At 39.8% G+C, this 27,274-nt stretch overlaps 1 protein-coding gene across 4 annotated transcripts in view; it reads left to right on the top strand.

Moving 5' to 3' along the window:
* PPARGC1A (PPARG coactivator 1 alpha) overlaps positions 1 to 27,274 on the top strand; it is a 638,991-nt gene that overhangs the window by 321,542 nt on the left and 290,175 nt on the right. The window contains exon 2 of one of the 4 annotated variants that reach the window (XM_027599464.2): positions 14,139 to 14,306. The exons of the other annotated variants lie outside the window; for them this stretch is intronic. Within the exon in view, the coding sequence (XP_027455265.1) occupies positions 14,238 to 14,306 (69 nt within the window). The 5' untranslated portion in view covers positions 14,139 to 14,237. The remainder of the gene's footprint in view (positions 1 to 14,138; positions 14,307 to 27,274) is intronic. 4 annotated transcript variants of the gene reach the window in all.

Genomic DNA, 27,274 nt, shown 5'->3' with positions numbered 1-27,274 from the left:
AGGCAGCCAAGAATCAAGGGATGGCGGGATAGATCCCACTTCTCATGGGAGAAGCCACAGAATGACATGGCATAGGGTGTGGCTACAGGGTACTGAGAGAGGCAGAGAACCGGGGACACCCAATGCTGCAGTCAGTTTGCCACAGAAGACCTACATGCACATCAGTTTTTCTTAATATTAAGAAAGGGACCAGGGAAGATGCACATTACTCTCGCTTAAAAGACCAGGAGCTTGCTTTTGCCTCATTGATACTCAAGCTGCTACTTGAAGGTGCTCAGGGTTTTACCATTCAATCTGCCCCTACAGCTGATTTAATTCTTTAAAGGCTAATTCTATATTCTGTCCTTTTCATGCCCTCTTAGTCTCTTATCTTCTAACACAGGAAATGATAGATCAGTTGATTTGTTGCCTTTGTATCTATAATGAGTAGAGAAAATAAAAGACTTTGGGAAGTTCATAGGAAGCAGATACATGGAGAAATGAAAAGAGATATTTTTGGTTTGCTCCTTTCTTAGTTTGTTTTTGAAAGGCAAAATCTCAAAGAAAGTAGAGTGAGGTCTTGGGGGATATGTTTTGGTTTGGGAAGGATATAACAAGGTGTGTAAAGGCATCTGTAGGGAGGAAGTGAATGGAAGTGCTGATCCAGAGTATTGGAAGGCATGAGAAAGAAGGGACTGATCAATAGCTATTTTTCAAGTGCGGAGCATAATTTGTGTCAGGCTGCTGAAATGAGTTAGTGCTTCATAGTTAATGGCTGTGAGCATATTCCTGTATCGCAGCACTCTCCAGAATGTTTGCCGTCAACAATTCTAAAAGACTAGGAGTGACTCACAGCCAATGTGAGTCTTCATGAGCTGGGACCTCTCCTTATCTGAAGCCCTTCCCCTTGGACATTGTGTATCTGTACTTACGTTTCGGTTTGGCTGCCTCTCAAACCATCCAGTACTCTTGCCATCTTGTTTGCGTTGACCTTCTTTCATTTGGGGTTCTCACGGTTTCCCCCCTCAGCTCTTTCCTAAGCCCTAAAGAAATACTGTCTCTTGCTATTCAAAGTGTGGTCCATGGACCCATGGCGTAGGTATCACCTGGCAGTTCATGAGTTTCAGCCCCCACTCCAGATCAACCAGTGAGTCTTCCTTTAAACAGGATCCCCAGTGGGTTCGTGTGCTCACAAAAATTTAAGAGACACCACATTATTCCACAAACATTGATATTCACATCTGCTGTTTCTGTTCCCTCACTGTTAACCTCCCCCAGGCCCCTTTTTTTCTCTTACCTTACATTAGAAAAGACTCCTCAACTTTTCATTAACCTCTATATGAATGATTCCAAAGTATCATGAGCTACACTAGCATAAATTGACATAAAGTCCCATTAAAATATTTTTTTTTCAAGGTTTTGTATTTGCTTTGGTAATTGGAAACTGGAAATGGCTGTGGGGCCTTCTTCCTTTGTAGAGTGGTATGAGTCACAAAGCAGTCTGAAAATTAGACATTTATGAAAACAAAGACCACACCATCTTACCCTTGTGGGTCCCTAATGTTAGCAGAGTGGGTACTGCTTGTGACTGGAGGCGTATTAGAAATGTGATCTCATTTAAGTAGCTCCCACTTGAGTGAGTTATATCCGTTCATTGAGTGTTTCCGTGACCCATGTGCCACACACTGAGCCAAGTATGTATTCATGATGCGATATAATCAGCACATCGGCCCTATGGAGCATGACCCCCATTTTACAGATGACGAAAGTGAGGCTCAGGGAAGGGAAGAAAATTGCCCAAGTTATACTGCTGGGGAACTGCAAGATTTGAAAGAGACTGCATTCTTAAATCTATGTGATTTCTCCAACTGGAAATTCCTTTTTTTGGTTCTAAAAGGCTTTTTCCTTTGGGTTTAGTGGGCATTCATTTTTGAGAAGAGGTGTTACACTAAGCTAATTCCTGACCTTCTTTCATACCTGGGCTCAGGTATTTTGAGTTCTCCATCCCCATCCTTGTCTTCATTGTCTGTTTCAAATGCCATGTCTGGCATGACATCCATTCTGATACCTTCCAACAAGATGTCACCTCTCTCTTTGAATTGTGTTGCCTGTGGTCCTCTGGAAGCTTTACTTAATTGTGGAATTACCTGGCACCTTCACTAACAAGGACATTCCATCCTTTGCTCCCCTCTGCATCCTTTGCCCTGCCTGGCACTGTGCCTGGCACATCACAAATAACACATATTTGTTCAGTGAATTGAATCCGAGCTGACTTCGCTTTGATAGGGACCTTGGGAGTGTCAGAATGCTGGGTGGAGGAAAGGTTGTTAACAGAGGAGAATTTCTCTACCCAGACTATTTTACACCTTTTGCCAAGGGCCAGCCCAGATTTCTCTTAAAATCCAGACCACAAAGAACGGAGGCTGAGGAGATGACAAGAGGAGGCAGAGTCCGTTATAAAACCCCAGGAGCCACCTGGCCTGGCCTCCTAAGAAGGGGAGTCCACTCAGCTGCTTTTGTTCCTGAAAAATCTCAACTAGAAAGAAAGCAAACATTTAAAACTTTCTCTTGGAAAGCTATTCAGCCTTTGATTTTTCAGAATGTCTTCAAGTGATTTGGGTCTATTTTTAATACCCGTGAGACATGATGTTGTAAGGAGAGCTAAATATAGGGGCCACATCCCCCTTTCTTTTATTCATTGGCCTTAATCTCCCTAGGAGGAAAAGAAAGCGCCCATCAGATTTTACCACAGAGTTGTGACGTTTGCCCTGATGGGCCCTGCTGGAAGGAAATTCATAAATACCGTGTCGGAAATAAAGATAATGAATGGATTCTTTTTGGAGAAAACGTTAAGTGGGAGTTTCTTTATGTTAAACCTCCCCTGTCTGCTGAAGACTGTGAGATAGTTCCTCTTGTTTTCCTCAGGGTCCTTTGGGGACAGCAGTCAGCCTGTGTTACTGGAGCAAGCTTCAGCACCCTACCCTCAGAATCCAGAAGAGCAGGACACTCAGCCGAAAATAACACGCGGCATCAGAGCAGCAGCTATAATTCTGGTTCATTATATACTTACGAGGCTTCTTCTTCCTCCTCCTTCCCTCCTCCTCTTCCTCCTCTTTCTTTAAAGAAGGCATCAAACTCACGTTAAAAGCAAACAACTGGAGGGCGCCTGCGTGGCTCAGTTGGTTAAGCGGCTGCCTTCGGCTCAGGTCATGATCCTGGAGTCCTTGGGATCGAGTCCCGCATCGGGCTCCCTGCTCGGCAGGGGGTCTGCTTCTCCCTCTGACCCTCCTCCCTCTCGTGCTCTCTGTCTCTCATTCTCTCTCTTGCAAATAAATAAAATCTTAAAAAATAAAATAAAATAAAAGCAAACAACTTGCGTGAGTACCCATCAAACTAGAAGGAGGGACTGGGCCTTCTTAAAGCAGCGTAAACCTGGGAATCTGTGCTGGAGGGCTGTGCTCTCTGTCTGTATTCTTTCATGCCTTTGCATTTCCCACACAGCTCAGGATCCATCATTTCCATTTTTTGTGAGTGGATCTGGGATGTGACTTGGAAGAGTCCCTGGGTGAGTCTTCAACCTGGTGGCAGGTGCCATCATGGCCTTTAGTTGTTGTGAAGGCTAATTAAGAGGGAAAGCAGGTGGCGGTGTGGCTATCAGAATGGGTTCTGGAATCACCACTTCGTCTGGGTTCTACCTCTTAAAGGCCATGAGAGCTTTGGAAAGTTATTGAACTTTTCCATGCTTCCATTCCCTCATCTCCATAGAAGAGAGAATGATAACACCTTACAGAATTGTAGTAAAGATTAAAGTGCACATCATGCAGTAAGTACTCAACAGCCTTTAGCCTGTAAGTCTACCATTGTAACAAAGGGTGGTGCCAGGGAATTTTCTAGACCAGGGATGTGATTCAGGCCCCTGGTTTAGTATATTTACTATGTCTTCACCATCTGCAGGATGGTCTTGGCTTAATTTGGTTTCTAAATTTGTTCACGGTCTTGATTCCCAGTGCTGTTTTAGGTAGGGTGGCAGACTCAGCTTTAGATGAGAAGTTGCATCTACAAGTGTTAGATCTATGCTCCATGTGGGCTGCCTCTTGGAGAAAAGGTGTCCCAGCCTCTGTTTCCTTTGCTGTTCCTCGATAAACAAGAGCAGCCCACAACCCCCCTTCCTGAGAGATGGAACTAAAGCTGCAAACACTGGATGGTTTCTTCCAATGAGGTTGAAATAAAAAGGTCCTAGACAGCACTCTTTCTACCTGAGTCCAAGAAATACAGTCCCCACCCGCTCCCTAAACCTTCCCAAAGAGGCTACATTTTTGAAACTCTTTGCTGGGCATGCTCTTATCCCTCTGTCTTTAAGAATGGCAGCTCTCCAAAGGAGCATGCCTTTGTTAAATGCCATTCAAAAGACCATCTCTCCTGATCTTGAGTTGTTCTTCCTCTGAAGGAGATCTTTGGGGAAACAGAGCCTCAGGGCTCTTAGGTCAGAAGGACTCTTGTCCCCAAATTTCTCTGTGTATACAAACCATTAACTAGAATCTATTAGAGGAGAGTTTGTCTGTGTGGTGTCTTGTCAGCATCCATGGATATTTGGATTTGGAAGTGAGTCTAAAAAGATAAAAGATTCCATAGGTCAGAGTACCATAAAGTCCTGGTGTTGTGGTCTACATTACTGTGGAAATATTTCATAAACTATTTTATTTAAAAACACTACCAGCCAAACCCTTAAATCTAGATTTTATACCGAGGGTTGGGGCAGGGTCTCCTTGTTGCTTTTCTTAAAAGACACTGACATATGAGTGGGACTTCTAGAGTTGAACTATGTTGGGGTCGGGGGCTGGGATGGTATGGATCCTTGAGGTAGTTAGTGCAAGCATGTTTCCTTCTCCATAGCTCAGATATTATTTGTAGCTGAAATGATTTGCTTACCTAGCTATTTCCCCAGAGGATGGTGAGGACAGGGGCTTGTTCTCTTTATCTCTTAATCACTAGTAACTGGCACCACCCTTAGCACATAGTAGGTGTCCAATTCATGCTTTCAGCATCCTTGAATAATAAAATGACACAAAGACACTCCTTTGCAGCTGTTTACTTATAGAGAAAGACATTTGTCTTGACTTCTGTTATAGGACTGGATTTATCTCTGATGCCAGTTTGTGACTCAGAAAAACATTGAATTTGAATTTTGACATTTGGTCTGTCTATAAATTTCTGGCTTATTTGATAGCTGTAAGAGGCACATTTAGAATATAAAATAAAGTGAATTAAATGTATTGTAGAGTTTGTCCCCCTACTCCTACTCTCTAAATGCTGAAAGTGCTAAACAAATGTGTGCTTAGTTTCATGGTTGCTAGGTTAATACCTGGTCTGCATCTGCAAATTGGTTTCTTTGTTGTAGAACCTTTAAAAATTATGGCTGTTCAGATAGAAGCTAGAAAGTATGAATTCAGCTCTTATTTTGTAGTTCCTGTCATAATGCTTTTCTGGAGAGAAGAATGAACAGCCATGTTTGTAGCAAGTGGCCTCACCTCTAAATTATAGACATAATTTATGATGGTTCGATTTGAGATTTTTTTTTGACTTTATAATGGTGCAAAAGTGATACACATTCAGTAGAAAACAGTATTTTGAATTTTGAATTTGGATCTTTTCCTAGGCTAGTGATATGCGTAGGATACTCTCATGGTGCTGCATGGCGTCAATGAGCCGAGCTCCCACTTAGCTTACCCTTATGTGATCGTAAGGGTAAACCACTGACACACAACCATTCTGTGCCCATACAACCATTCTGTTTTTCACTTTCAGTATAGTATTCAATAAATTACATGAGATATTCAACACTATATTATAAAACAGACTTTCCGTTAAATGATTTTGCCAAACGATAGGTTAATGTGTTATGAGCACATGATAAAGTTAGGTTAGGTGTATTATTAAACGTGTTTTGACTTATGATATTTTCAACTTACTATAAGTTTATCAGGATGAAACCCCATCATAAGTCAAAGAGGATCTGTATATTGTTTTTTGTGGTTTTTAGTCAAATCCTTGATGTTACTTTGACTTGGTTTTCATGATTTAATTTATTTTAGTTGGTAAAGATTATTCATCACTCATTTAATTCCAAGGTTATCTATTGATTCTTTTTTCCTCATTTGGTATTTGCTGACATTTTGTGGCACTCAAAATTGATTTATACAAAATCAGTCATCTAAATGTCCAGAGGAGACGTCTTTCACTTGTCATCAGCTGTTTTTCTGAACTAATAAGTAGACTAGTCATGTATGTTGAGGTTGCTGAATGATTGAAGGGCAGGAGTCCTTCCCTTCACACCAATTGTATCATACTTATAAAAATTCTTAAGTAATTTTGAAAGTGAGATCACTGAGAAGTTTCTCCCAAGGTAGCATCAAGCAGTTTCTTGGTTGGGGACTAAACTCTTCCCTGTAACATTTTTTTAAAAAAGTTTATTTATTTATTTTAGAGAGAGTGAGAGCAAGAGAGTGCACATGTGCGTGTGTTTGTGCGTGAGTGGGGGGGGAGGGGCAGAGGAAGAAAGGAAAGGAAATCTCAAGCAGACTCTGCACTGACCATGGAGCCTGACGCAAGCCTAGATCTCAGGATCCTGAGATCATGACGTGAGCTGCAATCAAGAGTCAGACGCTTAACTGACTGAGCCACCCAGGTGCCCCAACCTATAAAACATTTATCAGTCATTCTGTTCCTAAGCTACTCTAAACCTATGCTAATAATAATAATAATAAAGCTTGCTGTGCAAATAGGCCTTCAAGGTATGTCTTCCTAGCCCATTGTTTCTTAAACGTAATGAATTAGCCTTGTTAAAATGCAAATGAACTTCTGTAGATTTGGAGTGAGGCCCAGGATTCTACATTTCTCACAAGTTCCTGGGTGATGCTGGTCTGTATACTTGGAGGAACAAGCCTACCTTGCAACCCAATTTACATCCTAATTCACCCTATTTTGAAATTCTCAAACAGTATCTGAGGTTCCCCATGTGTTGAGATATTAAGAGTAAATGAAGAAGGAAGAAATCCCAACATCCCCCTCCCACCTTCCTGCCCATGCCAACTTACATTTCATAACAGCAATGAGAACTTAAGTATGTGTGTAAGTATGTAAACCAGCTGGATTGTTTTTAATGATCTTCAATCAAAAGAACTTGGTGGCTGATAAAGTCAATTTTCATGAGTCTTTGAATTCCTATTTCGGAAATTTATTTGTGCCTGAGGGACTTTGGCAGTCTGTCACCTTTTCTGATCCAAGCCTTTCTCTTCTTCTGAAGTTCCCCTTGTCCCCATCTTCATTCCTGACCTGGTTGCGAAGTCTTACTCTTCCAAGCCAAACTTGAGACAAAGTGTTAGGAGATAAAGCTTTGGGCTGCCCCTCCTAGGAGTATTTGCTGTTTCATAGATAGTGATAGGAAACTTTTTAAAACCAAAAGGATGACTGGTAGAGTTTTTTTTAGCTCCATGACAGACTACTGGAGGACTTTTTGGGGGGTAGGAGGAGGAGGAAGAGGGAAAGAAATTTCCAGCCTGCATATAGCCTATTTCTCATTCATTTTACTCATAAGATCTACCTTCCCACTCTACTTATTAGTCTACTGGTTATTATTCTGAAGGCTTATGACTTCAGATGGTCTTTCAAGTAATCTCTTTTAAGAAAGTATTCTGTAATTCATCTCTGCTTTGTTTAACATTTGCTAAGGCAATACCCTCTGTCTCTGGGCTCCCTCGATGTCCAGGATACCACAAAGTCAGGAACAGTATATAAACATCCTGGAAAAGGAAATATTTTTATATTGAATTGGGAAGGATAATGTATGGAACGTCTTCACCTGGATGGACTTGGATTTGATTCTTCTCAAATCAGTGACAGATTCATATGTAGAGAAAAATTGAGGTTCTCATCTGTATGTTGTTTTTTATTACATTATTTTGCTTCAGGCTCAAGCATATCAAAGTAATTCAGACACTGTGGATGAAATCATCTGCTTTCCATCAATAAATGTCTACTAAATCCTTCTGATTATAGGCAGTTGGTATTATTGCATAGTTATAGGAAGACACAGTAATATCATGCAGTAATTAATTGGAGTCTATGTGGCTTAGATTTATACAACATTTAATGCTTATAGTTATAGCTAGGCTGTTTCTCACGTAAGTGATATAAGTAGACTTGGGTATTGAAATGGATTCTGTTTCTTGGTTTGAATTTTTGAGTCTATTGCTTTCTATCCCTGTTCATTATATGCAGGTTAAGAAGAAGTCCTTCCTGGTTTACCATTTTCTTTTTTGTCGTAGAAGACTTCTTATTCCATACAATTGAAAATGGTTGTTGACTGATCACATAATTTGATTAAGTTGGGGAATCATAAATCATACACATACACAAAACATTTGACTTTTGCTTAAAAATCCATAAATGCACATTTATTCACCATTATTTTGCTGTGGAGCCAAGGCCTTTGCTGTAAGTTGGAGGGGTGTCTTTTTTTTGTATAAGCTGTATCCCTAAAGGAACCTCTACAAATTCCGGTTTCAATTTCTTCCACATTAATTAAAAGTATAAAGACAGTGACCAGTGATCCAAGTAGAGAGGTCTGTATAGATTTTTATGGTACCTGCCCCTACAATGGCAATTTTTTAAAGCATTTTTTCTTTATTGGGTCTTTCCAAAGCATTTGACTAGTTTCAGGAAAGCAACAACTCCCTTTCCATCGCAACTCACATTTTATAGAAATATTATTAATTAAATTATGTAATTACATTAACAGGCACAACTGGCATAAATAGGGCTGGGAACAAACACAAGTGAATCTTGGTAAGCGTATGAACCCAAAGTACATGGTATATGAGAGAGTATTTTGCCAGCTACAGTGTTCCACTGTGGGTATCACCGTAGTTCAGTTTAGATATTTTATGCAGGGAACGGTAAACATTAATTATTCCAGTGAAACAATGAACTCGAGACCAATACTCTATTTTTTCTTCCTTTTCAAAATATGACTATGGGACCAGAGTAATCCATTTCAGATTTATCATTCTTATGATAGCTGGTTTTGTTTATTTGTTTTTGTTTTGTATTGTTAGAGTTAATATACAGATACCTCTGGTGTTGTGGATTTGATACATTATTATAGTTGCTTTTTTTGTGAAGCAAATTTCTGAAGATTAATACCTTACTATTAGCTTCCCATTAAAAAAAAGCAAAAACAGAAGTAAATATTTATAAGGAAATATCTTGGAAAATTTTAGTGAGAATGGATGTGAAGGTGGTAATAAAATGGTGGTAAGAACTCATAAAAATTCTAGCCCAGCTGTTAAGTGAAAATATGTGCAAAATCCTATCAGTGGGTAAAAGACCATCCATTTCTTCCATGCCTGGAGACTCCTTGGCTCCCTACTTACTTTCATCATTGTGCCGCTGCTCTCCTGGCCCAGACTTCCTTTCATTTTCTCCTTTAGACAGAGTATCTGTATCTACTTGAATATGTTTATGGCCATATCATACCTTCATTTGACACTGGGAATGCATGGTTTAATTCACCTGGAAAACTCTTTATTTTCTAGACTTTTGAGTCTTTTTTTAATTTAATTTAATTTTATTATGTTATGTTAGTCACCATACATGTCAGCATTAGGTTTTGATGTAGTGTTCCATGATTCATTGTTTGCATATAACACCCAGTGCTCTTTTGATTCTTAAAATGAAGTATTAACCCATTTTTATTGTATAAACTAAAAGAAATTTCCTTAGAATCAAGGGAAGACTGACTGCTGATGCATTTTGTATAGATTTTTCCTTTTTTAAAATTTTTTATATAACTTTTCCATAAGGAAATGTTACAAATTCTAAGACTCTATTTCCTATTAGTCAGCATATTCTTTTTTTAAAAAGACTTATTTATTTATTTGAGAGAGATAGAGAGAGAGCAAGTGAACACAGTGGGGAGGGACAGAGGGAGAGGGAGAGAGAGTCTTCCAAGCAGGCTCCACACTGAGCACAGAGCCTGACATGGGGTTCCATTTCACAACCCTGAGATCACCACCTGACCTGAAAACAAGAATCGGACACTTAACCAACTGTGCCACCCAGGCGCCCCTAGTCAGGATATTCTCAATAAGCTGCTTATCTTGGGTGCCTGGGTGGCTCAGATGTTTAAGTGTCTGCCTTCGGCTCAGGTCATGATCCCAGGGTCCTGGGATCGAGTCCCGCATTGGGCTCCCTGCTCCTTGGGAGCCTGCTTCTCCCTCTGCCTCTCTCTCTCTCTCTCTGTCTCTCATGAATAAATAAATAAAATCTTTATAAAAAAATAAGCTGCTTATCTTGAGGGAAAAATAGTGATTTTCTGGCAATCTTTGGTGTTGCTTGGCTTGTAGATGTATTGCCGTATCTCTGCCTTCATTTTCACATGGCTTCTCCGCATGTGTGTCTTTGTGTCTACATTTCAACCTTTTTTATAAAGATACATGGTCATGTTGGATCAAGGTCCACCCTAATGACTTTGTTTTAGCTTGATCACCTTTGTAAAAGCCCTATGTCCAATAAGGTCACATTCTGAGGTACTAAGGGTTGGGACTCCAACATATCTCTGTGGGAGGACACAATATAATGCATAACGTGGTCATAGATTTATTAGCACTTGCATTTGAAAACCATTAAAAAAAAAAAAAAAAAAAAGACTCTCCCAGTGGTGTCCCAGAGCAGGCTGCAGTTTGTGTCTTGAAATGTCAGTGCTGTGATCTGGCCAGAGTGTTATCTGTACTTTCCTTATACTTTATTTTCATAGTCAAAACTTCCTTTAATGAAAACATTTAACAAAGACAGAAACAGAACTGATTCTTTTTTAGTTGCTTGATTTAAGAATAGTGAATAAAAGCCATGTTATTTAATAAGCTCCTCTATTCATGTATGTTCTCATTATGTTTACATTTTGGAGACATGTACTTTATCAGTAGCAAATTTACACTGAGCTACGTTTATTATTTGATGCTGCATTTTGCTTTCGTTAATTTCCTTACTAAATGATAAGTAGCATTAAAGTCATGCTATTCTGAGTTTGCATTCTGAGACAGAGTGACACTGCATTATTGAACACTTTTACCCTTTCTTTTTAAAATTCATATTTCTACGTCATCTGTGAAAATTGCCACACTTAATGCTACTAACTTATGAGCAGGAGAAAGGCAGACTGTAAAAGAAGGGGAAATACTGGAGTGTGAGGGACATATGTAGAGCAGACTGGGCTTGTCGTGGAATCTATTTAAAATAATATTGCAGACTTACTCAAGGCTTGTGATAAATGCTCTAATTGGATTGTTTCATGTTATTCTTACAACAATTCTGTATAGCAAGAATGGTATATTGGCCAGGGTGGGCTAGGTTATGCTGAGGGAACAAACAACCCTGAAAGTTTATTTCCTGTTCCCATAGTGTCTGTTGTTGGTCCAGGTTACTCTCCAAGGCAACTGTTCTCCATGAGTCGGCTCAGCAGTCCAGTCTGCTTTGGTATTAAGGCACACCTTATCAACAACACATGCCTCATGATCACTGCATTATGGGGAAGGGTGGGCTGACAGTCAAGTGCCAGTGATCCCTGTGGGAAGTGATACCCATCCTTTGTGTCATATTTTATTAGCCAAAAATAAGTCATGTGGTTATGGTTAATTTTAAGGGGTTTAAGGCAATGCAATCTTGCTGTGTGACTGGAATAGAAGAGAACCAGATATTGATGAACAATAATATGCCTAACTGAGATGATAATGCCTCCCTTTTGCAGGCATGGAAACTAGGGTTCAGAGAGGTTGGGTGACCTGGCTGGGGACATAGAGCTACATAATAATGGGGCTGCTAATCAAACCTAGTTCTGTTTGACTTCAAAGACTATAGTCAACCACTTTGTGTCCTGCCTTCTATAACAATTAATTGAGCTGCCTTGCAGATGGTGTGATTCAAATGGTAAAACTGATTGCTCCCAGATCTCCTTATGGGGTCCTCTTGCTAAGTGTTTATAGGAGATGGGGAAGAACTGATGATTGGTGAGGCTGCCACTGAGTCTAGGGTCTGGGAAAATATTCTGGACCCTTGTTCCTCTGGCCTGTCTCCTTTTACACCTCAGGATAACCTCTGAAGAAGCATCTGAATATTCTCAATTAAAGAGAGAAGCCAACCAAGTAAAGGAAGGATTTTGCATTCATCTGCTTTGCTGGAGATGAGGTGCAATGTATAGTCTTGTGATTATTAAAAAGACAGTAATGGCAAGTTAGACTTGTATAGCAATTTCTAGTCTAGATAACATGTTCATCTATAATCTGAAGGTGTGAGCAAACCTACATGTACTAATTGGCAGTGACATCATATCAGTGAGGTGTGATTGTCAAGACAGGCAATGCAATCCGAGACTGCACAAATAAAAGAGCATGAACTGGCATGAAGGAGGGATCTAGAACACTGCAGCCAGATCTGAGTTAAATCCTGGACCATCACCTGGGCAGATGTCTTTGCTTCTTGAATTCTTCACCTATAAATCAGGAGCATAATGATGACTTCATAGAATCTGTGTAAAGAATGAATGAGGTAAGGCTAATGAAACACTTGGAACAGTGCTGTGTACCTAGGTCCAAGCTCAGTAAATGCTGGCTGCTCTTATTATTATTATTATGGTGGTTGTTATTGGGAGGATTTTCCAAATAAGGCATGTGATAATTAAGCTCTATGTACAATGCTAGATCATAGCAGAAATACTACACTGGATTCTGGACTATTACAATCACTATCACTAGAGGTAGTGGAATGTATTTTGAGGCCAGTAACCAGGATGGAGAAATTACCCAAAGGCCTCTCATGTAGTTTGCTGAAGGAACTAGCAACATCTCACCTGGAAAAGAGACACTTCAGCAGGGATTTGAGGCAGGGACCACTATTGTCCTTGGATCTTTGAAGGGTTGTCCTACAGAATAGATTTTAGTCTTATTCCTTATGGAATTAAAAAAAAAAAACAGTACAGCTATGGAAGTGACAAGGGGAAGGATATCGATTTATTTGGGGGCAAAGCTATCAACCATGGACCAAGACTGTCTCGAGTCTCAAGAGGTGGTGAGTTTGCCATCTATGGTGGTTTAAGCATTGTTTGGAGGGGTATTGACAGGGTCATGGGGATTCAAGCATCGGAAGAGTGATTGGATTAGAGAAACCTCAAATGATACCCAAAACCGAGTTCTGTGATTTTAATCCTGGGTTCTCAAGGGGATGAAGCCTTGCAACCGTATTTTTACAAAGCTTTCCAGTTGATTCTGTTGTGCAGTCAAGTTTGAGAACCACTGTGCTAACTGAAAAGAAATAGGTGCTATTGACAGTAGCCCCAGCTAACACACCTTAAAACTATAGGTAATCAATTCTGAATAGCGAGAGAGGGTCATTTTGTGTGAGAAACTACTGAAGCAGGACAGAGTTTGGTTGGATCTGGCTTGGTTTAGCCCCACATTTTGAGGAGTCTGTCCAAACTGAAGCCTCTGATCCTTCTGGATAATCATTTGGGAAAAGGGTTGAGGTCCATGATCAAGGTTGAGTGTCTATGGCAAAACATCCCATGGGGAGAAACCAGGGACTGTAGGTGCTCAGGATTCAACTATAGGGATCAGTCTCTTTTTCACCCAAGGGAGTTTGCTATTTTTCATGTTTACTGGCTGCTGAGTGATTCATATGGTGCTGGGGGAGATGTGTTCAAATGAAAAGTGTTGCTTCTATGTAAAGTAGCTTATTACTTCCGTGATATTCCAGCCTATTGATACAACCCTGCAGAACAATGCAAATTCTGGTGTGTGTGTGTGTGTTTGTGAGTGTGTGTGTTGGGATGAGGAGACGATGGGAGCACACATAGAAATGCATATTTCTAGTAGAGCATGCCTTCACACTTCCCTCCTCTGACCTTTATGCCAGAAGCATAAGAATGACCCATTGTTCGCTGGCCCTGGAGCTTAGTTTTTCCTAATCTCTGGATGCTCAATGGCTGAGCTGGCCTCCTGCCTGGCCAGTTGGCAGCTGTCAGGGTAGCCCCATGTATCCCAGATTTATTCCTGTGTGGCTTCTCCCTGCCCGATCCCTCATCCTCTGGCCTGGCATTTTCTCCATGACAGTCTGCCCCTGAACTGTCCTCGCTGCCGCTTTGGTAAAGGCTTGCAACGAAAGGGAGGAACAGCCACTGGCGGATCCAGTTTGTGCAAGCAGCATCAGCAATGGATGAGACCTCCCCCAGGCTGGAAGAAGACTGGAAAAAAGGCCTTCAGCGAGAAGCGAGCTGGCAGGTAAGTGATGTCCTCAGCTCTGGACGGACCCAGATCTCTCTCTCAACTCTTTAGCCCAAGTGTAGGTAATTCACATCAGTCTGTTTGCAGAACTGCATTATTTGCAGGTACATCCATTTGGGAAAAGTCCTCATTAATTTCCATCTCTTTGTAAACCATGCAAATAAGACTCCAAATGAATTTACTCTACATTCTCAAGCAAGCTAATAGAGTTTTACAAATCTATAGATGTTGCTAAATTTATACTTTCTTAATAAAGGCCCTTGAATTAACAAGTTGCAGGTGTATATCAAAGGAAACGTGCAGATTTGGTTTGTGTGAGTACAAGTTCATTATAATATAAAAATTTAATACAACACCTGTCATCAGACTTACTTTATGGTGTTATAGTAGGTTGGAATAAGGGGCTTGGTTTTAACCTATTTTAATGAGGTGACCATTCTTTTAATGCAGCTTGCGTGCCTTTCTTATTTATGCTGAACTCATAATAGGTAGAAGCTCTGTGGTATGCAGAGAGTTCAAGCTAAAGGATTCATTTTGGTGTAGAGGCAGTTTTCATTAAAATATGCAAAGCAGTAATGTTTATACGTTACAATACCTATTTCAAATTAGCAAAATTATATGCTCCTGTCTCGTAAGCTGCCAACTGAAATCCCTTCCTAAATCCTGTTGAATGGCTTTGATTACTCTTCTTCACATTACACATTACACACCTCTAATGCATATTTTTATGCATCCACTGCATTGCTATTTAATTAGACAACAATATTGAAGAGCGAAGCCAGAGGTTTTTTTTTTTTTCTTAAATGCCGCTGCCTTATGGAGAAAGAACACTTCCATGCATGAAGCATTTCTTTTGGGTGGTGCTGGATAAAGTGAAACTGTGATTATCCATTTTGTCTATAGCAGAATGTTTCACAGAAAAAAATGGTGATTCAGGAATTAGTTGATTTTCAACATCAATTATAAAAAATAATTCTCTCTTTTTGTAAAAAGAGGGAAACTTTTCATAAAATTTCTCCTCTGCAGGAGAAATTTTAGGGAAATGTGGCACTGATATTGACAGGTATGTTCTGTTCTAAGCAATGTGATGTTAAGTAAGGAGCTTCCGAAAAAAACATCCTCCAGCCTGCCATGAAATTGGCGTCCTTCCACTTTGAGTGGGAGCATTATTTAGGAAGTAGGAAGGGATACAGAATGAATCTCTGCGTGCTACTTTGAGAATATCATGTGGTGGGTCTCCAGGGGGTCTAAACAAATATTCAGATATTTTATGGTAGGTAGTTGTGACTTTAGGGTTTTTGTCTTTTGTTTATGTGTTTTTCTTTAGAAAGTTAGCATTTTATATATATAGTCTTTGCCTCAAGGGAGGATTAAAGGAGGAAGGATGTGAGCAGATGACTCAGAGATCTCTGTAGACAAAATATTTAAATTAGAAACATGAAATCCAAATGTTTATGTAAAAAAGCACATGTCCTATAATGTCAGCATTCATGAACCTTTAGCTTAGTAATTTCTCAAAGGCAAATAATGAACATACGCTCTTTGCTACTTGCTTCCAAAGATGTGATCCTGTATAGCTGGTCAACCCTTGTCATTTGATAACTGAAGCTCTTCTGTATTGGAAGTAGTGCTTATGAAAAGGACATCCTAATCTCTGGTTTGGTCTCCCTGACTCTTGGAAATGCATGGCAGTGGATGGAAAATATGTCAAGTGTGTCAGCTCCAGCTTCACCTGCCTCCCCTCTTTGAGGATTGCCCCTGCCCCCACCCTCCAGTCATCAGTATGGCCAGGCCAGGTCCCCATATGCACAAAGTCTCCCCACTTCTGCTGACAGTCAAGCTGTCCCCAGGGGAGGAAATGAAATCTGATGGCACCAGATGCAAGAGCTTTGTGAGAATGACTTCCTTTAGCCATCCATGCTAGTGATGAAGTTGGCTTTTTAAAACAAATTGTGAGTGATGTTGAAGATTTAATTTAGCCAAGTACTACATTTCTTACTGGAAATGATCCAATACTTTCCTATCTACCTACTATTTACCAGTCACAGTGCTAGGGGTTTTGTGTGTGTGTGTGTGTGTGTGTGTGTGTGTGTGTGTGTGTGTGTGGTTGTTCATATCTTTGTAAGAAGCCTAGAAGGTTTATATGATTGCCTCCATTTTATGGATGAAGAAATGAAGACTCGAGGAGGTTATATAACCCGTCAAAAGCCATCCAGTGCCCACGTTCAGGCCTGTTTGACTCCAATGCCAATTCCACTTTTGTTGCTGTGTGATCTGAATTGAATTTTATCTCATTTTTTATCTCACGGAATAATAGTTTATGAGCAGCTGTGACGTGGGCAGGCAGGAAGCAAAAGGAAGAAAGGGAGAAAGCATGACAATCTTCTAATAGAATAATCAATCTCTGAATCATTAAGACTTTAATAAAATGTTTTGTAATAGTTTATTTTTTAACCCTTATTCTATTACCAGGCACAAAGTTACATTTCTAATTCTTACAAGTACTCTGACAGATAGATATTATTTAATCCTATTGCACAGGAGGGGAGACTGAGACTCAGTGGTGTTAGGGAACATGCCTAAGGTCACACAGCTGCTAAGATGCTGAAAAGAGATGTGCATCCACTGAGACTGGCTCTCAGGCCTCTGCTCTTACACAAGGCTGCCTCTCAGAGTGTATTTTCAAATTATATTTTGATCGTCCATATTTTAACTATCTCATCTCACAATGATGTGATGGGATTTGGTCTTTGAGAAGTCCCCCTGATAGTTGTTATTTTTGTTTTTTTTGTGTGTTTGTGTTTTAAATTAAGAGTTGAGCAAAAATGGCTTGCTCACTCACTTCTTCAGAATATATTTTAATTGGATGCTGTTTGCCTCAAATGAACCAGCTTACCCATGGAGTTGGAAATGAAGTAGATGCAATTTCTAGAATCAACTGTAAATCTGAAAATCCATTTAGGCATATAACCTATACTGGAAAACCAACAGTGGCTGTGTCAAAGTTAATGCTCCTACATCTTATAGCCCAACTATGGGAGAATCTTGGGAACAGAAGTGGTGGTGGCTTATGCCACCAGGTAACCATCTGACCACTGGCAAACTTAAAGCAGAGACTTTGCTTCTTCACTTGTAAAATGAGGGAATTATGCTTGAGTGAGGCCTTGAAGGAAAGGTGGGAGGGGACATGCTGCTACTTTCTTGTTCTGGGCAATTGTCAGTTGAAAGACCTTATGGAGGGTCAAAAGACTTGTTTCTGGATAACATTGTATCTTGGGGTCATTTCCTTTAAAATAACTGATGTGATTGCAGTGTGGCCATTTTGAACTTGTCTGTCAATACTGTCTGTCTGTGCCTGTCTCCCCCACAAGATGATAAATTTCTTGGGGCAGAGATGCATCTTGTTTGCCTCTGTGCCTCTGCACTTAGCACTGAGTCTGGCACACACTCAACCCTGATGAAGCTTGCTGAACTGAGGGAATTGCAGATGTGAGCTGGAAGAAAACTGAGACATGATCTGGCCCTGATTTTGCACTTGAAGAACCAAGGCCCAGGGAGGCCGAGTGACTGCCCCGAGTCCCACAGCTGGTTAGTGAGGGGCAGAGATTACCATTCTGAGCTTTGGCTTTCTTTTCTCTGGACCACTTCTCCATGAACTTCCTATGTCTCAACTTTCTCATCCATAAAATTGGAGCTAGACAATACTATCTGTGTCTGTTTAGGTATCTTTATTTATCATGATATCCCTGTCTGGACAGGTGCCACAGCATAAGTGTCAAGAACATGGGATTCAGAGCCAGTCTTCTGGATTCTAAACTTGGTGTCATCAATGTCTAACTATGTAACCTGGTAAAGTTTTTAACCTCTCTGTACTTCAGTTTCATCCTCTATTCACCTGTAAAATGGACATAATTATCCTAGCTACCATATAGGGTTGTTGTGAGGAATAAATGTGTTAATTTATGGAAAGTGCTTAGAAGAGCACTTCGGTAAGTACTGTTAAGTGACCCATAGCGCACACTGTATGTGTCAGCTACTGTCTACCTGTTGTCTATGTAATGCATTCAGCTATTCAGTGTTTCTTTGAATACCTACTATGTGCAAAGCATATCCACAGTTAAGTGGATGAGAAAGTGGCTAAAGGCAGTGCCCTTGAACTTGAGGTCATGGTGGGGCAAGTGCAGCAGGTGGTTATAATTATAGAATAACCATAAAATGCTCTGTATCATGGAAACACTGAAGAATAGCCCCATGGAGGAGGTAATACTGGAGCTAATTAAACAAAGAGAAGGCTTTAAGCCAGACAAAGAACTGGGAAGAGCATTCAGACCGAGAGAGAACAGGTCAGAGACAGGAATGGGAGAGACTCTAAGGTAGGTGTTAAGCAGCCAGTTGTCCTAGGTTCTAGTCTTTGAAGGTGAGGAAGGAGTGGTGGGAGATGAGTCTAAAGAGGGAGAGAGTAGAAAGGTCCTATGTGGCCAGACCAAACAGCTTCAAAGGCAGTGGGGAGCCATGGATAGATTTTAAGCAGAGGTATGACATAAGGATCATTTTTTTTTTTTTTAAAGAAAGATCATTCTGATTTTAGTGTGGAGGATAAATTGGGGTATGGTAAGAGTAGAGGCCAGAAACCCAGTTAAGAATCTGCTTCACTATTTTAGTAAGGGCTGGTTGGATTATGGAAACAAGATGGAGATGGAGGAGGAATTCAGAAATATCTAAAAGATACGAACCTCAGGATTTGGTGATTGATTGATGTAGGGGTTGAGGATATGGAAAGAGTCAAATGGCCCCCCAAGTTTTTCTTTAGGGTGTCTAGGTGGATATGGGTGGCATTATCTGAAAAGAGATTACCAGAAAGAAGATGATCTCTGGGCTTATGATGGGGTGGATAATAACTAACAAAATAGTGGAGAAGAGTTATAATATATATGAGTAATATAGTATTTTAGAGGATAAACAAAACCCTGTGAGGGCTCAGAAATCTCACAGAAGGTAATAATATCAGTAATACACTGATCAAGAGCTTACTTTGTGTCAAGAGCTGTTTTAAGCATTTTCCTTATATTAACTCATAGAATCCTTATTGTGGCAGTAGGGAGGTATGAGTACTATCTTCATTTTATAGATGAGGAAGTTTCAGAGAGGTTAAGAGCACTTAATTAGTACATGGGGCCTGGGCCAAAGCAGACTGGATCCAGGGTTTGTAAGCACCGTAGGATTATGTCTAACCACATGGTGCCGGGGGCGGGGATGATTTTACAGAGTAGATGGCATTTGGGCCAGGTTAACATACACTGTATTATTAGTTTCAAGGGTAGAATTTAAGTGTTACAACCCAGTGCTCATTATATCAAGTGCCCTCCTTAATGCGCATCACCCAAGCACCCCATCCTCCTACCCATCTCCCCTCCAGCAACCCTCAATTTGTTTCCTATAGTTAAGAGTCTGTTATGGTTTGCCTCCCTCTCTGTTTTCATCTTATTTTATTTTTCCTTTCCTTCCCCTATGTTCATCTGTTTTGTTTCTTAAATTCCATATGAGTGAAATCATATGGTATTTGTCTTTCTCTGACTGACTTATTTCACTTAGCATAATACATTCTGGTTCCATCCATGTCATTGCAAATGGCAAGATTTCATCCTTTTTGATGGTTGAATAATATTCCATTGCATATATATGTACCACATCTTCTTTATCCATCCATCTGTCGATGGACATATGGGCTCTTTCCATATTTTGACTATTGTGGACATTGTTGCTATAAACATTGGGGTGCAGGTGCCCCTTTGGATAAATACCTAATAGTGCAATTGCTGGGATGTAGGGTAGTTCTATTTTTAACTTTTTGAGGAAACTTTATACTGTTTTCCAGAGTAGCTGCACCAGTTTGCATTGCCATCAATGTGTAAGAGTGTTCCCCTTTCTCCACATTCTTGCCAACATCTGTTGTTTCCTGTGTTGTTAATTTTAGTCATTCTAACTGGTGTGAGGTAATATCTCATTGTGGTTTTGATTTGTATTTCCCTGATGCTGAGTGACGTTGAGCATTTTTTCATGTGTCTGTTGACCATTTGTATGTCCTCTTTGGAGAAATGTTTGTTGATGTCTTCTGCCCATTTCTTTTTTTTTTTTTAAGACTTTATTTATTTATTTGACAGAGAGAGAGACACAGCGAGAGAGGGAACACAAGCAGGGGGAGTAGAAGAGGGAGAAGCAGGCTTCCCGCAGTGCAGGGAGCCCGATGCAGGGCTCGATCCCAGGATCCTGGGATCATGACCTGAACCGAAGGCGGACGCTTAACGACTGAGCCACCCAGGCGCCCCTTCTGCCCATTTCTTGACTGGATTTTTTGGTTTTTTTGGGTGTTGAGCTTGATAAGTTCTTTATAGATTTTGGATACTTGCCCTTTATCTGATAAGTCATTTGCAAATATCTTCTCCCATTCTGTAGGTTGCCTTTTAGTTTTGTTAACTGTTTCCTTTGCTGTGCAAAAGCTTTTAATTCTGATGAAGTCCCGATAGCTCATTTTTGCTTTTGTTTCCCTTGCCTTTGGAGACGTGTCTAGCAGGAAGTTGCTGTGGCCGAGGTTAAAAAGGTTGCTGCCTGTATTCTCCTCTTGGATTTTGATGGATTCCTGACTCACATTTAGGTCTTTCATCCATTTTGAGTTTATTTTTGTGTATGGTGTAAGAACGTGGTCCAGTTTCATTCTTCTGTGTGTGGCTGTCAAATTTTCCCAACACCATTTGTTGAAGAGACTGTCTATTTTTCCATTGGATATTCTTCCTGCTTTGTTGAAGATTAGTTGACCATAGAGTTGAGGGTCCATTTCTGGGCTCTCTATTCTGTTCCATTGATCTATGTTTCTGTCTTTGTGACATTACCATACTGTCTTGATGATTGCAGCTTTGTAATATACCTTGAAGTCTGAGGAGGAACATAATTTTTGAGCAGTAAAAGGCTGAGTTAAAATCAGAATCCCGGCTCTCCTACTTCACTAATGGTGGATATGCTTTACATGAGGCAGAGAGAACAGTCTCTTGTACTTGTCTCTTTCTGAGTTCAACAGGTCTCCTAAGGTTATTGGATTAGCTGAGTTTCTCAACGTGGTGCAGGCTAACTCCATTGCTCCCAAAAAGGTTGCACATGGTGAAGGAGGCTTCTAACAAGTCTTGCCCAGTACTCATCAGTTCTATGTCCAATAGGCTATGATGTATGGGAAATGGTAGGCCTGGAAGCTGGAGGTCTAACTAGGGAAGGTCTACTGGTCCTAGATGTGTAGCTTCAGGCAAGTCCCTCCCTCTCTGAGCTGTTTTGTTCTCCATAAGATGGGAAGCAAAAGATCTACCTCCCCGGTAAAAATTCAGTGAAATACTGTGTGTTTGAAAGAACTTTGTCTGCTGTAAAGCATCACATGAGTGTAAGATTTTATTTCCACTAATTGAAAATAAAGCAGAATTGTGTCATTGAAATAATGCCAAATACAGAAATAATTTTGTGTACTCTCTTCCTCTTCCAATTCCCTTCAAATTCCATTACTATTTGCGTTTTGGTTTCCATGTAGGAAAGAAAATAAATAGGTTTGATGGTGTTTTCTGTTCTCAGGAAAGGATTCATTTTTTTAATGTTTGAGGCACCTTACATTGGGATCAAAATGGAATAGTGACTCACATTTTGAGTTTACTTCTTGTTTAGAGAAATCTGCTTCAAGATACCAAAGTAATCTATCAGGTGATTAAATGGTGTTGTTGGGTCAAAGTTGGCATCTGAGGTTGTAGACTGACCAGTTCTAACTTTATGTCAAAGGTGCAATGGACCTAGCAAGAAACATTTGAACATAGACCATGTAAGAGTTTAGTTAGTTAGAAAACAAGTTCCTTTTCTTCTTCATTGTTACATTTCTGACACAATGGTATGTTTAAGAAGACTCCTTTCCTTGCTGGTTGTAGTTTTTTGTTGTTGCTTTTTAAATTATGTGGGACTCATTCACTCATTCATTCATTCATTTTGGTCTAGGAAAGTAAAGTGTTTGATGTATTTCCTAGATTCAAATATCATAGCTTCATAAAGTTAGAAGAGAGCCTGGGGTAACCTGTCGTTGTTTGTTTCCACCCTACATGCTCTTCACTCTGAGCAGAAGCAAGTCCAAGGGTTGAAGATAGATGACCTTATACAGTTTCTCTCCATAGCTCATTCTTAGGTCTAACAAACAATTCTTAGGTTAAGGAAATTCTTCCTTGGGGTGGATTTAAATGACACCCTTTGCAGCTTAGGACCAGTTCTGCTTCTTCATCCTTCCTGGAGGTGGAGAAAAACAACTCAGTCACTGTCCTCAGGAATCAACCTTCCTGGCCTTGAAGATAATTATGAAAGCAGCCCTCAGCTTTTGCTTCTCAAAGCTAAGCAACCTAAATCCTTAGGTATAATTCTTCATTTCCATCTTCTTGAGTTTCTCTGAACCTTCTCCAAGTCTGCTTATTACCCTTAACTTCTATAGCCTAGAAATTTTCAAGAAAATCCAGCTAGGGCTAACCAGTAGTGATCATCTGCTCATTCATTTAGTCAGCTAAGACACATTTATTGAGCTCCACATTTTAAATACTAGACCTCTGGGCAAAGCACTGAGGGTACAAAGATAAGTAAAAACAGCATAATGTAGCACTTAAGAGCCAGGTTCATATCATGGATCACCGCTTACCGGCTGTATGACCTTGGGCATGTTGTTTCAACTCTATGTCTCGGTTCCCTCATGGGCAAGATGAGATAATGGTGGTATCTATCTCATAGGGTTTTTGTGAGGATTAAATAGATAAATACATGCAATACACTTGGAATAGTGGTTGGCACATAGTTATGGCCATGTAACTGTTGATTATATAAAATAAAAATTAAATAAGATGCAGACCCTGCCCTTGAGCTGTACCCAGTCTAGTTGGAAGGATAAACTAATAAATAAGCATCTAATTACAATTTGGTATGTTCAGTACTTTAGCAGCATGTGCGATGGAAGTTCAGAGGACCAAGAGGAATTATGACTCAGGGTATCAGGAATGACTTCATGGTTCAAGGAAGGTAAACTGTTTGATATACTTCTTAAATTCACATATCATTGACTTATAGGCTGGGAGAGACCTTGGGATGACATCTCATTGTTCATTTTCACCTTGCAGATCACTGAGTTGGATCTTAGGGGAAGAGTAAGGGATTTCTAGGTGGTGAAGAGGGTGAAAAGGCATTCTAGTCAGACAGAGCCTTGTGAACAAAGAACTGAAAGAGTAAATGTTGGCACATGTTTGAAAAACGGTGAGTGGCTAGTTGTATCATGGGCATGGCAGGCTATGAGGCTGGGAAGAGCGTCTTCCATCTGGGTGGCATCAAATCGTGAATGGGGTTGGAGGCTTTGGCTATCTTATCCTTAACCTAACCCATGCTCATGAAGCTTTATTTTTTAAAAGCTGTGGATCAGTCAGGGAGGCTGCCAAAGCATTTCATGTTTCTCGTCTAGTAGTTTTCTTACTCTGTCTTGGATCAGAGTTATGTGTCAATCCCTGGAGGCCAGAACCTGAATCTTACTCATTTCCTTTTTTCTCTCAGGTCCTAGCATAGTACCAGGCATGGAGCAGGCTTAAGTCATGTGTGTTGAAATAAAGTTTGCTGTGTATAACCAGTGCCCTTGTTTGCCTGGTCTCGGACAGCCAATTGTGTTTATGCATGAATGAACAAATGCAAATAAATGAATTCAGGGATTTTTACAGTTTTCAAATTTGACTCAATTTTGAGCACCTCTTGGGAAGGGAATAGTTTTGTGTAAAACCCCCCAAACCAATATGAGAAACAAATCCTCCCTGTGGTGTCTTTGCCTTTTACATTCAGTTTCTTATACTCCTGTATGTCACGTTCCTGGCTGATTATTTTGATTGGGGCTTGGTGAGCCTGGAGTGAATTTAAGATTTACATTTTTCCCTTCTTGAACTTCTTCTTGAGCAGTGACTTACACAGGTCACAGTCTATGCTGACAATGGCTAAAGAACATTCACAATGTGGAGGGCAGATTTTAAAAGAAGGTTGAGGGAAAAAAAGGCAGCTCTTGAGCATCTAAAGAGACAAATATGTTTTACATCAAGTTCCCCTGTTGAAAAAATGTCAAAAGAAGTGAGAAATACTCAAGTTGTAGCAGCTGGTTGAATGCAGTGATTCTCTCACTTAGGGCGCAAAAGCCACAATTTTCTATCTAATTCACTACTCAATCATTCCATGGCCCCTGTCTCAAGCTCAATTTAAGCTCAGTCCCCAGTACACAGAGCCACTGTACAGTGTATAAAGAAATGACTGGCTGAAGGGACTGAGGGGAAGAAGGAGCCATGTGGTGACCCAGAGCTTGAGTTACCAAGTGGTCCTGGGATCACATGGCATCTCTCTCCAAGGCCTCTCAGAAAGTCCATGTACAATAGGTCATTTCTCCTTTCGCCTTTAAATTGTGATTATCACTGCCTGATAGGATAATATGATCAGGAATAGTCTGATGCTTCTGTTCAAGTGTTTACCACATGTATTGGGGAAACAGACAAATTTACTGGAGACTCGGGGGTAGTGCCTGGATTGAAAGTTTGCTGCCTCAAGGGCTTTGAATTGAAATGGAAACAGGCTGGCTCTGCAGAACTCTATTACTGTTGATGACTATTTGTCTTTTTCAGAGGACTTTGGGTGAGCAATAAATATGACTGCTCTTTAGGGAGAGCCTCCTAGAAACTGTTGTATCTTTCCTTACACATGTCAATTGTATTTCAGTTTTCAAAGGCACTTTTCCACTTATACTCCTTTTTCAATCTCCTAGAAGCCCTATGAAGGAAATGGCAGCAATGTTATTATTACCAACTGTCAAATGAATAAACTGAGGGCTGATAGGTTAAGAGCCGTGCCCAACAGGACCAGGACTAGAACCTGAGTACGAAGTGCAATCCTGTGCTTGTTCACTCAGATCAAGCTGCCTCTCTGTTCACTGGTCAAGGGTATGCTTTCCTGAAACTTGTAAAAAATTGCATTCTTAAATTAATACCTAATTAGCCCCAATCAATTGTCCCCTTTCTAAAAAAGTGTGACATTTAAAGCTAAAAACTTTTATGTAACTGTTTCTGAGGAAGAGCTTCGCTCCCTAACACCAACAATGAAATTGTCTGGTGAAAAAGCAAGATGTTCATGTTTCTCCATGCTGATCATAATGCTTCAGGCATGGGCTTCATGCAGGGGTGGGAGTCCAGCAGGGCTATTACACAGTCAGTAACCCAGGGTATGCTGCAGAAATACATAATTTTGTGTAACACTCTAAGAGACTTTATTTTCAGCATTGCTGAATTTCTTTTTTTTCACACTGGAAAAGGAGGCACACCATCTCCCGCAACTCAGCTTCTTGCCAAGATGTGACTTAAATAGCATGAATCACCTCCACCCCACCTTTTGGCTGAATCAAATTTCAGTGAATCAAAAATCTGAATTAATGAGACCAAAATATTTTCTTGAGAAATTTTTGGAAACTGAAATGACCAAGAGGTCACATGACACAGCTTTGCTATTTGTGTGGGAATAATAATAACCCCTTAGATGCCTCGGTCTTTGAAATAGATTATTTTCCTTAGTAATTGATCTTGGTGTTCACACACGGCTTGAAGAACTATGGAGGAGCATCTTATGCTGTACTTTTCCTGCATCATTAATGTACTCTTCATGTCTGTGTTTTATTTGCCTAGAGTCAGCCTACTCTTCTCTCTCCCATCTCCTTTCTCAACCAAAAGTATAATAAAAAATCTTTTAAATGCTTATCAACTCACACTTACTTAACATTCTAGAATGTAATATTAGTTATATTTTTTATAAGCTTGAGCTCTAAAGTCAAACCAAAGTGAGGTTGAATCCTGCTTTGCTATTGACTAGTTGGCTAACCTTGGATATATTTCTGCTGTAGAGCCTCCATTTCATCACCTTTATTTTTTTTTCATTTCATCACCTTTAAAATAGAATTACAATAGTAACTTTTTTCCTACAATAATTAGGAAAATTAAAGGAAGTAATTTACCCAAATTCCTTGGCAAAGTGGCTACCATATCAAAAGCACTCAGTAAAACTTAGCAATTATTATTATTATTATAAAGGTATTTGTATTAAGACCAGAATCATGACAATGCTGTTCATGATCCCATTCATGCCAACCTACTAAGAAGTAAAATATAGAAAAAGATAAAAAATTATCATATCAGTTAAAATTATTGTTTACATAGTAAAGCAAAGATATTTAGAAAAACTAAAAAACTGTTAGAAAAATGAGAGTTGAATTAGTTGATTCAATATAAAACAAATATACAAAAATTAACAACTTTCTGGCATAGTGGTGATAACCAGTTAGAAAATATGAAGATAAAAATCGTTCAATATGGTATTAAAATATAAATGATCTAAGAATAAACTTACTGAGTGATAATGCACATTCTGTATGAAGAAAACAATAAAACCAACAGGAGACATAAAAGAAAACTTGGATGTATGGAAAAAGGTATCATCTTCCTAGAAAGGAGGAATCAATACTGTCCACATTTTAATTCTTCTCGAATGTACATATTCAATGTAATTTTAATCAAAATCATATTGCTGCTATTGTTTTCTGGAAACTCGGCCAAGGGTTCTAAAGTTCATCTTGAACAATAAATAGAATGAAAGTTTAAAAACTCTTTAGGAAGACCAGCAGTAAAGCAGGCTTTTCTCTAGAAGACATTGTAATGTACTATACAGTTATGGTAATTAAAACAGGATGTTCTGGAGGAAGAATCAACAGACAAATGGGGTTAAAGTAAACCAGAAACAGAATCTAGTAAAAGTAAGAGTTTAGGATGTGGATGTGGTCAAGGTTACATTACCTATTAGTTGAGGACCTAACAATTATGAGTAAATGGTATTGAGTCATCTGATTGACT

The sequence above is a fragment of the Zalophus californianus genome, chromosome 2, assembly GCF_009762305.2.
Source record: "Zalophus californianus isolate mZalCal1 chromosome 2, mZalCal1.pri.v2, whole genome shotgun sequence".
Classification (NCBI taxonomy): Eukaryota; Metazoa; Chordata; class Mammalia; order Carnivora; family Otariidae; genus Zalophus; species Zalophus californianus.
This window is presented reverse-complemented; position numbering and strand designations above follow the sequence as displayed.